The 16,156-nt window shown below is 45.6% G+C and overlaps 1 protein-coding gene across 1 annotated transcript in view; it reads right to left on the reverse strand.

The window, feature by feature from the left end:
* Window positions 1–1,055: 1,055 nt before the first annotated feature.
* Window positions 1,056–16,156, reverse strand: part of COP1 (COP1 E3 ubiquitin ligase) — a 145,032-nt gene continuing 129,931 nt past the window's right edge. Inside the window, exons 20-21 of the mRNA XM_042873549.1 lie at window positions 3,549–3,593; window positions 1,056–1,643 (exon numbers count right to left, since the gene is read on the reverse strand). Of these exons, the coding sequence (XP_042729483.1) occupies window positions 1,626–1,643; window positions 3,549–3,593 (63 nt within the window). The 3' untranslated portion in view covers window positions 1,056–1,625. The remainder of the gene's footprint in view (window positions 1,644–3,548; window positions 3,594–16,156) is intronic.

A 16,156-nucleotide genomic window follows, 5' to 3' on the forward strand; every position in this document is an offset into this window, starting at 1 on the left:
CAGCTTCCTCCCAGCTGGACACAGCTTTCCAGAAGCCAGCAAGGATTCGCATCCCACTCCCTTCTAGCTGAGAGCTACAGCCTGCTGCAGCTCACTGGAAACAAGCACGAGCATTGGGTCAGGACAGGATCTGTCCTCAGCTCTGATGCAGAACTATGCAAATCCAGGCATTTACCACCTTTTATACACAGCAGGCACAGCTGCCATGACTGGTGGCCCAAGCCTGCAGCAAGACCTTGCTGTGCTCACGCACAGCACACGAAACCCCATGCAGCAACCCCAAGCCTTGGAGGCACAAGTGAGAATGAATGAACAGAAAGGGGCTCTGCTTGTGAATTGAAATGCTGCCTACAGGTATCACTGTGTGCATTGCACCTTCACCACATGCAACGAGAAAAAGCTGCTACACCCACCCATTCCACTTCCAGGCTTAACAAGTGCTGGCAGCTCCGTGTGACTGCTGCTCCTGGGGACCATCTGCACCTTCTTCCTCCCCCTGCTCTTCTGACAACAAAGCAACGACAGCTCTTAGCATCATGGTTTATTCCCCCTCCATATGTACAATTAAGTGTATGCACAACCATTAAAAATAAGGCTACTTATATCATGGCTCTGAAACACGTTACAAACCAACTCTATCCCCTCTCTTATTACAGCATTCACAACGCTCAGCTTCCATTGATGGTTTGCAGAGGGGCAAACATCAGCAGACCACACGGGAGATGAGTGGTGCAGGGCTTTGGTAACTGGATCAAGATGCTTTCTCCTCTAGCTGATGTAGTCAGAGAGGCAGCTCAGTGTCAATGAGGGCACCTCTCCACGATGTCTCAGTGAGGGCAGTCCAGGTCCCAGGCAGCTGCAGCTCACATCATTTCTGCACAGTCAGCGGCAGGCAGCAGAGGACCGGGCTCACGTGGGTGAAAGGCTGACTTACTCCTCTCCTTTGGAGCAGCCCCTTAGGGCCAGAGCAGGGGCATAAAGGGAAGAAGAAGGGGAAGCTGCCCTTCTCTTCTGAGTAACCAAAGGACTTTAGTCTCCAGTGATGTCAACCTGGGTGACATTTCTCAACATTTAATGCATCTAAAAAATTAAATCAAAGGAACAACTCAACCATGTCTGAAAGCGAATTGCTTGCACGTCCAGGTAAGGCTTAGAGACTTTATGCCAACATGGATGAAGGAATAGTCCAGATAAAGATGAGTGGAGATATGCAACTGAGGACAGCCCTGTGTGGTCCAGTAAGCTCCCTTCCCCAGTAAATCTGTTCCCATATGCAACAAGAGAGAATCTTCCCGCTTCAGCTTGTGGCTCAATAAATTTTATTATTCCTTTTTGTTTTTATTTAAAAGAATTTGTTTTCCTATCATAAAAATTAGACAACCATACCACCACCAGCAGCAGCAAAGTCTGTGGAGTTAATGTTGATGGCAGACAGTTCACCGGTGTTCCCAGCATCTCAAAAATGTCCTTGAAAGTCCATATATGGGAAAACAAACAAACAAACAAACATGGTGGTTTTGGGGAGGAATATCAAGGTGGTTTCGGTTTCTTGTCCTACTGAAGATCCCAGATGAACACTGCAGCATATCAGCAGGACCAAGTACCTCAAGCCTTGAGAAAAGCCTTCATACCAGCTCCAGTACCTGATTAATAGGGAAGAAAAGGCGTGCAGAATAGGAATTTATGATGTTCATTATCTCCTACATCAGCATATAGATCACTAGGACAGGTCTGACCCTTCTTGTCTCCACCTCTTACCCTTTATTCACCAGCATGCAATAATATCAAACAAACGAGATGAGCACTATGAGGGCTGTCACCTGCTGAGCAATTTGTACAGCTTGTAACAACCCAGGGTGGTTTTTCTGGGGACAGCTGAGGGCTGTAAGCCCATGGGCATGGACTGCCATGGTGGAGAGGGATAGGCCCACAGCATAACTGCAAATCCTGCCCTTTCCTGGGCACTGCCAGACTGTCACACCTTCCCCACTATCTGATAACAAGCTCAAATAGAAATACTAGAATCCAAATAACCTTGGCTGTTTACACATTTCTCTCTCCACCTTCTCTCATTAACAAGCAAAGTGCATGAGCAAAACCACTCCTGTTGGTGCTGGATTCACTTAAAGGTATCAGAAGCACCTGTGTGCTTTGCTCATTTAAGTAGGAAGGAAGTGACCAAAGTAATGAGCAACCAATTCCAAAGTCTGCCAAATAAATCACCTACAAATGAAAGGCTACAGCATCACAAACTGCAATAACAGGAGTAACCAGGCCAATCGTGGCCTAAAAAGGAGGAAAAACAGAAACCTAGTCACAGAAACACAGATGACTTGGGACTAATTTCTGCTTTTTCAGTGATTTTTCCAGGTTCTTTCAGACCATCGGATCTGATCTGGCTCCAGAAAACTGCTGTCACACGATGGCACGAGGGAGAACTGGGAGGAGGAAGCTCAGATTCACAAGGGTGACAACACAGCATGGAACTCTGCAGACAGCAAGTAAATTCCTTTATCAGCAGACACGGAAAGCGTCAGAGCTCTGGGCTACGAGCCTGCAGCATGAACACCAAGACCTCAAAAGCACAGTGGAGGTGAATGCTGCTGGGTTCAATCCAGGACAATGCTGGACCTGGGGCTCTCCAGAGGAGCAGCACCTGGTTTTGGGCAATATTTCTGCTCGGCTGTGTGCTTGATAGAGACACAAAGTGGGACAAACGTTATTTGACATTGTGTGGACAGAAATACGTCGAACAGATATTCTGGAAAGACTTTTATTCAAGCACTGAATACCTGGCAAAACATTAGCCTCTCTGTGCACGGGGAAGGCTGTTGCTTTCGTAAAACTCTATGTTGGCAGCTGCTGTCTGTTAAAGTCAGTCCACATGCTCAGAGTAAGCAACGCGATGGAGCAGCCCTGCTCATTTCAAGCACTGCTCTAGCTGGCTGCACATCAGGAGCTCAGCTTTCAGCTCTGCTGCACCAGCCAGAAGATGGGGTCTGGCTAATGCCAGCGAGCAAATGCAGAGCCTCCTCTGCTGTCACAAAAATCAACACGAGCGCGTGGAGATGTTTGTGCCAGACAGCACTAATTTAAAACCTCTCCGTTCAAAGCAACGCCATGCAGCTGCTTTCGAACCAATGTGGAAACGCAGCGGCTGCTGTGGCAACTGAGACGTGGCACCTATTATCAGGCAGGAAAAATATTGCATACATAACACCCAGTGCCAGGCCTGTGTTTAATTTAAGCAGCACATCACTGCAGAGCATCGAGCTCTCCCGATGCAGGCCGCTTTCCCTTCTGCACTGTTTAGAGCTAAGGGGCAACGGGTGCAGGGCAGCACCAGCAGCTTTCTGCACCCTGCTCCTACCTCTGCTGTATGCTCACTCCCCCACATGCCAGAGGTAAATACATCATTTAAAATGCATACTTCCACAGCTGGGATGACCTCCTCTGATGCCTACTCCTGGCTGTACCATGTCTGTGGCCTCACTCTTTACTAACAACGGATTTGAGCGCGTAAAGAGATGATGCACAAAATAACTTACCTTAATTGTACCCTGACTGTTAGCAGCAATTAGCACGTTGGACTCCTGGAAAAAAAAGAGGAGGCACTGTCACTATTTGCCATTGCTTTTCCATTTTTTCCTTTTCCTTTTTTTTTTTTTTTTTTTTTTTTTTTGGAAGAAACAGCTGTGAAGTAGTTGCTTTTTACCTTAAACACTGTAAGTATATCTAATTGCAAAAGGAACTTAACTCTTCCCACTTCCAGGATACTTTTGAGGCTAGAAGTCTTCATAAAAGTTACATTACCTTAAAGAGTGAGAAAGCAATAATCCCTAGTGCTCGTACACAGCTTTAAATCTCAAAAGCAATTTACAAACATGAATTAATCCTCACAGCCCCCTTGTGAAGTGGGCAAATAATAACAATCATTTCATCTTTTGGCAGCATATGGACAAAGGTCTCTGGTGCCCTACCTAACTAAACCAACTCATCAATGTGACAAAAGCTCTCCAGCTCAGCCAAGGGGTTTCCAACCAACAGAACAAAGAGGGTAAGACAAAGCTACTCTTTTCCCCGCTGTCAGAAAGCAACAGCAAATAGACCACATTTGGAAGGAAAGGAAAAGAGGGCTTCAGCTTTGCTGTGATTCAGAAAGACAGCACCTGCTTACATCCTGTGAGCCAAAGGAGTTTTCTTTGGAGATATCCTGGTTGTCTGCAAATTAACACCTGCCACACCACCAGGTAACCTCAGGCATACACTGTGTGCCAGCCACGGACAGGAGGATCTCTGCCCTGCTGCCTGAATGCCTGATGTGACCCACAGTGCAAACACACCCTCACAACCAGAATCAGTTAGGGCAGGGAAATCCCAAATGAACGACACGGTGCCTAGAAACATAAAAAAAAACAACTAAGCACTATAGCGATGGCAGCAGCACTGGAAGTAACACCTCCCCACCTGGTGTCCTGCATGCCCTTTTCCAGCCATCCAGCAGCACTATATGCAACAGCACTATATGCTGCCAAACCACCTGCCACAAACTGTGCTGTCTAACGATAGCCGATATCTTTCCTCCAACATCTTTCAATTTCTCTTGCTGCTGCTATCCGTTCTCCAAGTTGCTGTAATTATCCCATCACTTAACGCATGCATTTTTAATGAAGGCGACTGGAACAAACCTGCTGGCGTTCAGCAGGCTGGAGGTGACCATGCAGCAGGCACATCACTGCCTGGGGCACAGGGCGATGGATGGATGGAGCTCTGGGAGCCTGCACAGCCACCAGCTCCGAAGCAAAGGGAGAGAAATCCCATTTGATGTGTAAGATCAGGTAAAAGCAGCCTCCTGGTGGCCTACTGGGCTAATTGTTAGAAATAGAATTGTTCACTCCCAGTTCTATCCATTAGGGGATTAGTTACTACTCCTGGTATTATCTCAGCAATGATCATCCAATGTCAAAGCTCCCAAGAAGAAAATACATCCTCAAAGAAAATACACTCCATATACTCCACCTTCCATTAATTTGGAGGCTAGCAGAGTCTAATCCTGTGAGCTTCTGGTTAACAACTACAATCCAAAAACAGCAGAAAGGATGCAGATCTAAGTGTGATCTGGTGACCAGAACAGGGAGCAGATCCCTCTGTTACGCCTAATAGGATTTTGGGGGAGTGGCATGGGTACCAATCCACTGAACGGTGCCAAAGAGTGAAATCCTGGGTACAGATGGTCTGGGGCCTGAATGATTCCTGTATGCACTGCGAGCGATTGGTAATTCATCCTGTGGCTGCAGTCTGCTGGGGTACCACTGTAAATGAACTCTGGTTCAATGAACAGTTTTACCTTGCTAAATAAAATAAAAACGCCAGAGGGTAATATACTCTCACTCTCTAGTTCTTCAGAAGTCACCGTTTCTTCAGCAGGGCTTGAGCTAATCGCTGCTCTGCCGCTTTCATCCACAACCACAACACACAAATGGGAGCAGACAGCAGCAAAATTAGCACCAAATCTGTCACTGAACAAACAGGGACTCGTGTGTTAGGCATTCCAACGTTGCTTCTCTGGGAACACAGCAAGGGAACTTTTTAATCCTCTAGAGGAACAACACTCTTCCTTCTGTGCTGCCTGCGAAACAAGCAATACATGCAAGGCATCAAAAACCTAAGCAAGTCATGCAGCTGCTTAGATAGCAGCGTGAGCCCTGTCAGTTTGTACCTCCCATCAGCTACGCACATGTTGAGCCAACCTGTTTGTCTGGGTGGGTAAAACAGTTACCTCAAAGAACAACTACCATGGCCACCTCATCTGGCAGACTTATGGCACCACTGTGAGCATCCAGGCATGAACAAACAGGCTCCCACTGTTGGCTTTGACTGCATGTCCTGCTTGATCACTCTGTAACCATGCATGGCAGGATGGCTGGAAGGCTGGCCTTTGATCTCTCTCTAATTTACTGCATGAGCCCAAAGATCCCAAAGCAGACGTAGGCGGATGTGGAAGACCCACCACGACTGAATGCTTGTGCCCTGGAGTAACCAAATTTTGAAATGACTCTGCTACACACGCGCCCCGCTGGGTCCTGCTGTGGATGGTAAGCAGCTGCAGCCCTTCTTGCAGCAGGAGCTGTAGGTGCCAGCTGCCTTTGCTAAAAGAAGATTGAAGGGGAAAACAAAAATAAAGAACAAACACGATAAAAATCAAGCGAAGGTTTTACTGCCCGGCAAACAGCAGCATTTTTCCATCTGGCAAGCATTACTACACCCTGATGAAATGTGGCAACTTCTCCCATGCACATCAGGGCAGATGAGGGGTGATGGGCAGAGATGTGATGCAGCGCGCATGGGTCCCCTGCCATGAGATAACACAGCATTTCAACAAGCCAGGGACAGCCACAGAACTGACAAGAGACTGCTGAAGATTTTTGGTCCTGTTAAATGAATAGAAAAGAGCACGGCTCTGGGGATTGTCAGAACTATACAATTGGAGTTATGCACAAATTTAAAAAAGATTAATTGACAAATCTAGGTGCATCTCAGGATTTGCATCGAGATGAACACGGAGTGCAGGTCCACAGATGCTCCAGGGCTGAAGTCTTGTCTTGTGCTGAGAACAGCCTTTCTTTCATGCTGTCTTTCCGTCAGGTGCCCTGACATTACTATGAGAAGTCTGACAGACAGTTCCTCAGTGTTGGGAAGGGTTCAAGTCCACCACTAATCCCTTCCCTCCTACAGACTGGATGTGGATCTGCACAGAGATAGGCACTATGCAAAATGAATTTGTAGTGAGAGCAAAGGTGGCCCAGACAGAAGCACCTCTGACCTGCACCTGGCATCCCCATCACCAGGTGCCAGCAGAATGTGGACTCACACACCCCAAGCAACTTCAAAGCACTCACCCTTGGGATCTGATGGGATTTTCACTGATTGCACCAAAAGAAGAAATTGCTACAGCACATTCTTGAAGGGAAAGAAAAACAAAATCAAATCTGGGACCTTCCTGAGTAGATGAGATACCTGCTACATTCATCATTCAAAGGAGTTATTCACCTGGTGACAGCTGGGTTTGAAGCACTCTGATTTCCTTTCCTCCTAGATGAGCCCTGTGTTTGGATGGCCCTGGGGAGGCAATTTGTACAGGGGAGGGAGGGGAAGGCAAGCCTGGCTGGCTGCTGGTATTCATGCAAGAGCAGTCAGAGAATCAGAATTGCTCTGGAAGTTTCCTGAAGCTTGAGGTAACTCAGCTGAACAACTGAAGCCCTGAAAATTGTCAGAGCTGCTTCAGTGTGATAGGAAGTAAGGGCTGTAGCTCTGTGCAAGAAAACATCGGTGGGCGTCATTGGATGAAAGTCAGCCCAGATGGATAGTTGTTAGAGCCACAGTAAGGGCACAGCTTCTTGGATGGGCACACATTGGCACTTAAGCATACAACTCTGCAGTGCAATTGCATGACCCATCTCTGCCAGCCCCCCTTGTTAACAAAGAGGTGAGCAGGAGCCTGCAGGAGCCTGCAGCCTCAGCCTCCAGACGTTGTGCATCCCTCACCAGTGGGCTCCAGTGGAATCACAGGCAAGTGGCTTAAGGTCTTCCTCTCCTGATAATTTTTTTAGAGAGCCTGTTCCAAAAGGACTTGGTACAGGCAAGATGAACACAAATAACTTACCTTCTTTTTTCCTTTAATCCTCTTTGCAAGACCACTCACCTGCTGCTAACCCACATACACCAAAGCTTAAATTCAGATGTTCCCACTCTCAGCTGCAACTTTCCCTGAAGGAAAAGCTGAAGCATCATTCTCACGAAGAGAAGAGCACAGATGCACACTTGAAACATCTCTGCCTCTCCAGTATGAATCGGAGCACTTGTGTATGAACATAACCTACACTTCTACAGTTTGCAAATGGAATAGTTTTGTGATTGCTGGTCCTACCAGACCAGTCAGAGCTCTTGAAGAGCTGCTAAATGCACTGGGTAGCTAACAGACACTGCTTTAACTGTGTATGCAAACACATAAAAGATGCAGAAGCACTCCTCAGTGCCATTAACCAGACACAACTAAGCTTCAAACCAACTTGGCCAATTGTTTCCCACAAGGACTGCGCTGAGGAAGAAGTCTGCTTAATGGAGAAAAGAGACAATGTGGACTTGTTTCCTACTTTTGCACTCTCCCCTGTCTCCTACAAATAGCAACAAGAATGCAATGGGCTGAAGAAATTGCTTGTTAGGAAGATTAATGTACCGACGGTGGAGCAAAATGTTTCTCCAAATTATATGTGCACGTGTTCACACAACAGACTCAAAATCTTATTTGGGACTTTCAATGTCTTATAAATACTTACAGAAGATGAACTCGTGCCTCTCCTATCCCTACACTTCTGCATAAATAAACCACATTCCCTTCAAAACTTCCAGCCCCATAGTCATTGAGGTAAGCGTGAGTTTTCTGCATTTTCAGCTAGATTTGTTCTATAGATTCACAGTTAGGATTCTTAAAGAACTTATTTTAAATTAACAACTTCTCACCTTCCCGCCCCAGCAGACATTTTTGCTAACAAAAGCTTGGTTTGTCAGCAATTCTCTTTCAAGCAGCTCAGCCCCGAACACGTATTCAAAGGAGCTAGAGCTCTAATTAAGAAAAGCTGTTGATACAATAGCAAGATATACTAGCTGAGAAAGCTTGTGCTCAAATGGCCATTGTTTTATGTTATTTATAGGCAGAATTAAAGTGCACAGTTGGATTAAATCTAGTGCAGCTTGTGCAGAAAGCCATTTTTTAACAGCAAAGCTACTGGGTCCTTACAGGAGATGGCTATTACTCAAGACATATTCCATGGAAAGTTCTCACACCGACACCATGCATGAAGCCTTTTCATGTATCAAGATGCATGAAAGTGGTTCCCCAACAGAACACCAATGCTTGACTGCTCTTCATCTTGTAATTAGCAGATTATAATGGCTTTTCACTCTAAATCCCCTGAGATCCAGCTATTTTCTTGTTGCATGACTCAAGTCAGCCTTTGTTTTTGAAAGAAAATTACAAATTCTAAGCTGTGAAACAAGATGAACCTCCAGCATACAAAATCAAATGCTAAAATTCCCACCAATAAATTACGCCTCTCCCCAGCAGGGCAGTACTTTGCATGCAGAATTCTCTCCCTTCCATTGTTGCAGTACAATTGTTATCGATGAGCAGTGCTCAGCAGCAGTGTCCAACCTGTTATCTCCCCATGTTCCAGAGCCCACTTCACGTGCCATCACACTTGCCTAACATCAATCCCTTCGGAACAAATTTGACTGAATGCTGTCTACTCTGGGAACATCAGGCCTGAGCAGAAATTAATTAATTCTTTAAACTGAGCAGCTTTTTGAAAAAAGAGGTCTTCCATACAAACGATGTCACATCAAGGCATTTCAGTAGCAGCACCATCCAGCTTTTGAACCTGGAACAGAACACGTGCCTAAACAGTGGTTTTTAATCCTTAGAAACTGTATTTTTATCTCATTCTGAAGGTAATTCCTTTGTACACGGAGATAAAGCCTCCTTAGGCTTATCTGGGGGGGGGGAAAATGCAACAACTCAATAATCTAAAAAGGTCTCATCTGTGCCTCTTTCTCGCTCCAGCTGCACAGACAATTTTTCTCCCCTCTAGGTTTATAAATGCTACACAGCCACACCTGCACAGCACCATAAAGGTATTTTCTTAACACATTAACCTAGAGATTTACAGATGACAACACTCCTTCAGTTGCTTTCTTTGGAAAGGATTGCCCACAATCACATATGCGCTTTCCTCTCACGTAGGAATTCACGGGTACTCTATAAAGGGGAAAAAGCTTTCAAACAAATTAGTTTTCATCATTCTGCCTCATGCAGAGCTTGCAGCTTCTGCACAAGATGAATCTAGCCTCGCTGGGAAATGTGCACAGGTAGAAAGTCAGCATCTTGTTGAATCCCTGCTCTCATTTTTCTGCAATCCCATCCTTTAACCTCTTTACCGTGGACACTTTTATTAAAAGTTTCCTGACACATCCACAACTGGTATTTTCCAACTGCAACTCCCAGTACATGAATACATCCCTCATTCCAGCCCTACGAAAGCCTCCCAGAAGCAGCAGTCTTCTCATTTATGGATTTTACACTTAATGTATTTTTCTACTTTTATTCAGACAGAACTCAGCACAAGAAGAAACCGTATAACTGGAGGCTCATTCGCTATCATATAGACAGGTCTCTGTATTCACAGCCCGTGGGTGCTCAGAGGCAAGCAGTCCAAGACTTGCTCCAATGACATACTCAAATAAATAGTAAGCCATCTCTCAGCCAAGTGAGAAATCACTTTTTCATAGCGTGACCTTTCTTTTCAGCATGTAGCTCTCAAGAAAACAAGATCAACACAGCAACTGAAGACCAGGCTCCAAGAAAACAGGCACACGTGTATGGAGCAGCACGCGGACAGGCACCAATTTGCTCCTTCCTACACCATCTTCTGAATTCAAGATGGAAATGGAGGCCAGTGAGGATGACTGAAGAGGGCAAAGCAAGCTGTGCAAAGGCAAGAGCCAGTCAGCAAAGCCCACCCCAGGATGGTAACCCTGCTGATTATGGCTACGGGCAACCCTCTATCATTTTAGGTGCTTTGGAACAAAGCCATTTTTGATGAGCACCCAATTTATTTAGAATTCAACTCAAGAATAATTTGTCAGAGCCTTATTACTTTGCATCTAATGCAGACTGAACAACACAGCTCTAACAGCTGTTGCACACTCCCCATCAGGCAAGGTAGACAGACATACATTAAAAGCAAATTACGTTGGTATTAATTTACACACACCCTGCCAGCCCTCATTCTTCCCAAAGGGCAAGTCTTCCCATCCTACATGTGGGACTGCTGAGCTCTGGTGCCCATTACACGTGGCAAAGTCTCTAAAGCTGCTTGTTTCTATCGTCCTACATCCTGGGATTTCAGACATTTGCCATAAACAAACAGCTCAAGGCCTTGAACAAAGCGTCAGCAGTACATAAATACAGCTTGCAATAAGCCTACAAAAAAAAATATACATAAACATGCAACACATTAGCATCAATACTGTAAAGTTACAGGAAGTGGTTAGGCATTAGTTTAGTGAAAACAGCTATTAGCATCTATTCTGTTAGTTCTAAAGCTCCCAAACATTCATTTGGCAATTCTACATGTTGCAATGCAGAGTTACTTCACAACTGCATCGTCCAAGAGCCACATTCTTGCTGCCCATACATTTTCCTTCCTCCCTCCCTCCTCCTGTTTGTTGTGCTCAGTCATTACCTCATGCTGGAGGTGATGAATTTAATCTCTTCCCAACCAAGGTCATGCTTCCCTGCCCATCAGAGCTGCGTGTGGCAAAAGGAAGCCCCAGGGTGCTAGCACTTACTATTGCCATCGCTGTATGTTTCTCTCCCAAATGCTCATTTAATCAGAAACAAAATGTGTGATCCCAGAAATTGCCACAAAGTCTGCGTAAGAGTACTCAGAAATATGATCTAAATCCAGTAGTTTAGATTTTCATCTTATGCAGACCAACTGCAAGCCATCAGGGATCAGAGGCTCTAAATACAAGTCAGTAGAACGTGAAAAGCCTTTTCAGACCAAGCTATCCTGGAATTGCACAAGCAGCTCACCCTATAAATGCAGCCGACCATGGGTGCTGAAGGCTTCTGGTGCATAGCGAGAGCCCTGCTTCTAACTGCTGCTCTGAACTGGGGAATGGGGGGAACAGGTGCTGATGGGAACCCCTGAGAGATGCTAAAGCCATCTTTTTTTGTTTCCCAGCCTCTTGGTCCTCCTCCATTTACAACAGGCTCCTTCACAGAATCACAGAATGGTCTGGGTTGGAAGGGACCTCAAGGATCACGAATCTCCAACCCCCCTGCCACACGCAGGGCCACCAACCTCCACATTTCATACCAGCCCAGGCTGCCCAGGGCCCCATCCAACCTGGCCTTGAACACCTCCAGGGATGGACGGGGCATCCACAGCCTCTCTGGGCAGCTGTTCCAGCACCTCACCACTCTCATAGCAAAGAACTTCCCCCTGACATCCAACCTAAATCTTCCCTCCCTCAACTTAAAACCATTTCCCTTTATCCTGCAGTTATCTACCCTTTCAAATAGAGGAGAGTTCTCCTTGACCTACTGTTAATGGCTAACTCCAACTTGTTTAAGCGTTTCTTTGCATTTAGTTAGTCCTCATATACCTCTTTCTTTCACAATCCCATGTTCTTCCATCTCTCTTCTCTCCTCATTTTCACCAAACCGGGGCTTCCTCTTCCAGCAATACTAAATCCAGCTGCTCAGTTTCCTCTTTCTAATCTTCACACACCTGTCTGTGCCAGAGCACTTTGATCTCTCCCACACCATCTGTCCATAGCCTTGGGAAACTTTATATCTGAGACCATTCTCCTTAGCACGGGATCTCACACCACACCCCTTCATTCTGTGCTCTTTATTTAAGTTTCAGGTGCCTGTTTGACACCAGCTTTGTAAATCCTGCCTCCTTTCCTTCCCGACCCTTTTGCCTCCAACATGCTATCTTATCTCCCACGCCAGCACACATACCTTGCTTGGGTTCTGAAAGGGAATGGATGCTGGCTAAACCCATTATTTGATCAACTGTATCTACTTCCACGCATTTTCTCAGCTCTCCATCCTTCTAAGTCCCTGAACTCACTAGCACAGCTCTTGACAACATATCTGTTCCTCTGGTCCCTGCTTTGGCTTGCAGGCTTCCACCTGCACCTCAAACATCTGCCCAGCCAGGAAAAAAAAGAGAAGAATATATGGAGGCAGAAGCCTTATGACTGGAGACTGAAACTCCATGTTACTTGGTGGGGAAAATAACTGTTGCAGGGCCAGGAGTGTTCAGCAGGCAGTGATCTGTGTCAGCAGCCTGGCAGACACACATTCCCCCAGAAATACTTTCTTTTGTGTTTTTTTTCCCCCTGCTTCACAGAAGCAAATTTTGCATGTCATCTGCTGTGCTGAACTGAAGCGCTCTCTTCTGCATGCTGACAAATGGTTTCCAAGTTGGGCCAGGACAACATGTCATGTTCCCTGCTCTCTGAAGCTCAGTGCATGCTGATGGCATCCCTGCACCAGGCCTTACAGCTTGGGTGCTGCTGTTAAATCAGCCCCCATAAAGAGATACCACTAAATAAGCCAACTGCTGGTCAAGCTCCTGCTTCCCCTCTCTCCCAATACCTCTAAATTTTCAGTACTAGCTTCAAACCTCTACATAGGCGGATGATACAGTCTTAAAACTGACCCAACCCCCTTGATGTTAACATTTTAAATTATTAAGGCTTATTTTTTTCTAACACCAATAAATCATTTATATGTGCACATTTAATTAACAATCCAATCAGTAAAAACAACTTAGCATTCACACAGCACGTTCAATCAGAAGAACCAAAGGCATATTACAACATTAATTAAGTGTAACAAATGTCCTGGCGAGCCAACCAACTATTAACCTACTTTGACACGTGGGGAAACAGAGGCAACACACCCACTGGATTTGCCCCAGGTTAATCCTGATGTTCACAACTAGGAAGACACAAAGCAGGGAGTAATACCATTGAGATTTAGCTCTCTTAATAAGCATTCCTTTTCTGAGCTGAGGTATTTACTTATTTGCTGATGAGAAATCTGTTCCATCTGCATTTCTCTCCCAAACAGTCCAGGGGCACAAATCATTGCTGCTAATCACACTAACCCACAAGTCTGCCAGGTGAGGCTGAACGTACTGCATCCAACATGAACTCTGCTCGTGGGTTTTGAAGAGCATGCCATGGCCCTTCCTATCCCATAGATAACACCTATGAACACTTGGTATGCAGGGCACTTGCTTTCTAGGACACCAGTGCCACCAGACCTACACCAGTGCCTGCTATCTCCCATGCGCTCTGACCACTTCTGCTTTTGCTTCGAGGGGATACCTCAATGCATTACAAACATAGAATGGTGGCAATCGACGCAGGAGAACGGGTTAACACTAAAAGATGTCAGGAATGATGAAGAGATCCACGCTGAGGCAGGCTGGCTGGGTCAGCAAGAGGGGAACATCTTGGCAAAATCTCAAGGAATGGCTGATGGACTGAGGAAATCAATTTATTTAAAACTGATAACAGATTCATACTCTGCTACCGTTCATTTTGGACAGTTTGGCTGTCAAACCTTCAGGGGCAATACGCTGTCATTGGCTGTCTGTTTGGACAATACCCAGCAAATTGGGTCTTGTACCGATCATAGCTTCTTTGCACTGTGCTAACGAAAGTCACCTCCACCTTCGCCTGATGCAGACGGGAGAAAAAATCTCACATTAAGACAACCACATTCTGACAGTTAATTTGCAAGCTTTAACTGCAATAACGTCCCTTTTGAAGTGAAATCCCACCCCCAAACCCTGATGCTACAGCAACAGCACAGGAGGTATGACAGCTACTGCACAGTCTGCGTGGCAGCGGTGTGCTGCTACGCTGTGCTGGTGGCAGTGCCAGGCAGGGAAATGGGGCACTGCAAAACTCCAAGCTTCTTGCTTGCAATCTGTAACTCCTGACTTCGGCTACATGAAGGTTTAGGGGCAATGGTGACTCAAAACACACACTTCAGCATCTCCCTCCACATCCAAGACAACTTTGAAGGTTTGAAACGTACATTAAAATCCTCACCATTTTGTTGATGGGTCTTGGAATAATATTGCATAGAGACCCAAGTGCTCTGATACCTGTGAAACACACTGACTAACTGAATGAAGAAATATACTGGTTTCAGTGCATGGTTTCAGTTTTTCTCCTTAGGCCAGGAGTGGGGTTTTTAATAGCAGCTGAAATGAAACCAAGGGTCTAACTGTCAATCCTGAAGATGCTGTCTGCAGGGCCAAAATGAGAGCATGCCTAAGATGCCATACCTCTAGCTAACATTGCATGCAGAGAAGGCAGAGGTTTAGGCATATATGTGACAAGCAGAGCTACAAGCAAGGGTCAGGGAAGCAAGACACAACAGAAGAACAAAAGCATCTGACCCCCACAGACTGCTTCCACCCAAAGGGCTGCAGCAGTGTGGTGTAAGAACAGAAAGGGAAAGGTAAGACAGCTCGACTTGTAGCTGTATAACCACTATAGGAAATATAAAAATATATACACACGGACTTTTTTTTTTCCTAAAGCAGGAGAAAATGCATAAACCAAGATGCAACTCTGAACACAAGTGTTTCCACATAACAGTTTTTGGCAGAGTGGGAGGAGATGTGTCAGAAAAAGCTAGGGGAGACCTCAGGGAAAGGCACAAGGCCAAAGCCCTGTACAGCACCCTAGAACATGGTATGGCTTTGGTGTGCCACAAATGAAATCACCAGAACCTGGTGAGAGAAAAGGAACAAATTGTTTCTTGCAGAGAAAATGCTAACATTAGAGTGCACACAAGCTTCATGAAATTATCCCCATACTAAAGCTATTTGTAACATACACCTATTTGAAGAAGAGGACTTTGATTTAATGAATACAAGTTTAATTAAAGTAAAACAATACTTTCCATTAATCTTGAAACAATTCACAACCCGCTGCTCTCCTTCAACATTCAATCTAGCTAATGGTATAAACAGACCAAGCGCAGTGCTACACACCTGAAGCCTCCTGCAACGCAGACAAGGCAGTGCAAGTGTTACCATACCACGTTGTTTTCTCTAGTCTCCAGAAACAGGAAGCTGTCTCTCCTCAAAATGCTGTTTTTCAAAGTGCTCCAGATGCAGCGAGCAAATATTTTCATTGATTGGATTGATGATCACATAAGAAAATTAATAGGAGATAATAGGCTGATAAACTTGAGATTGGCAGTGGAAATGTCTACAGCCTCTGTTTTCTTCTTCCGTGTTCTATTCTGGTGCTACAGGGTAAGCATGAATAGGGCTGGGGCAGTTGAGCAGGAAATTCTCCTCAGCCAACAGAGATGTTTCCTTGCTCACCCATGGCCAAGAAGAGGGCTGGAGTCAGACTGGCTTGGCATCAGCACGGTCTCTGTAAATCCTTATCAGTATGGGCACATGCAAAGGTGGCTCAACTGGACCTCGAGCTGGGTCACGTTAGCAAGGCTGAGAGGCAGACTGTTATCTTCCACTTGGAAACCAAA

This window comes from Lagopus leucura, unplaced genomic scaffold, assembly GCF_019238085.1.
Source record: "Lagopus leucura isolate 7727_CA_CO unplaced genomic scaffold, USGS_WTPT01 Super-Scaffold_100009, whole genome shotgun sequence".
Taxonomy (NCBI): Eukaryota; Metazoa; Chordata; class Aves; order Galliformes; family Phasianidae; genus Lagopus; species Lagopus leucura.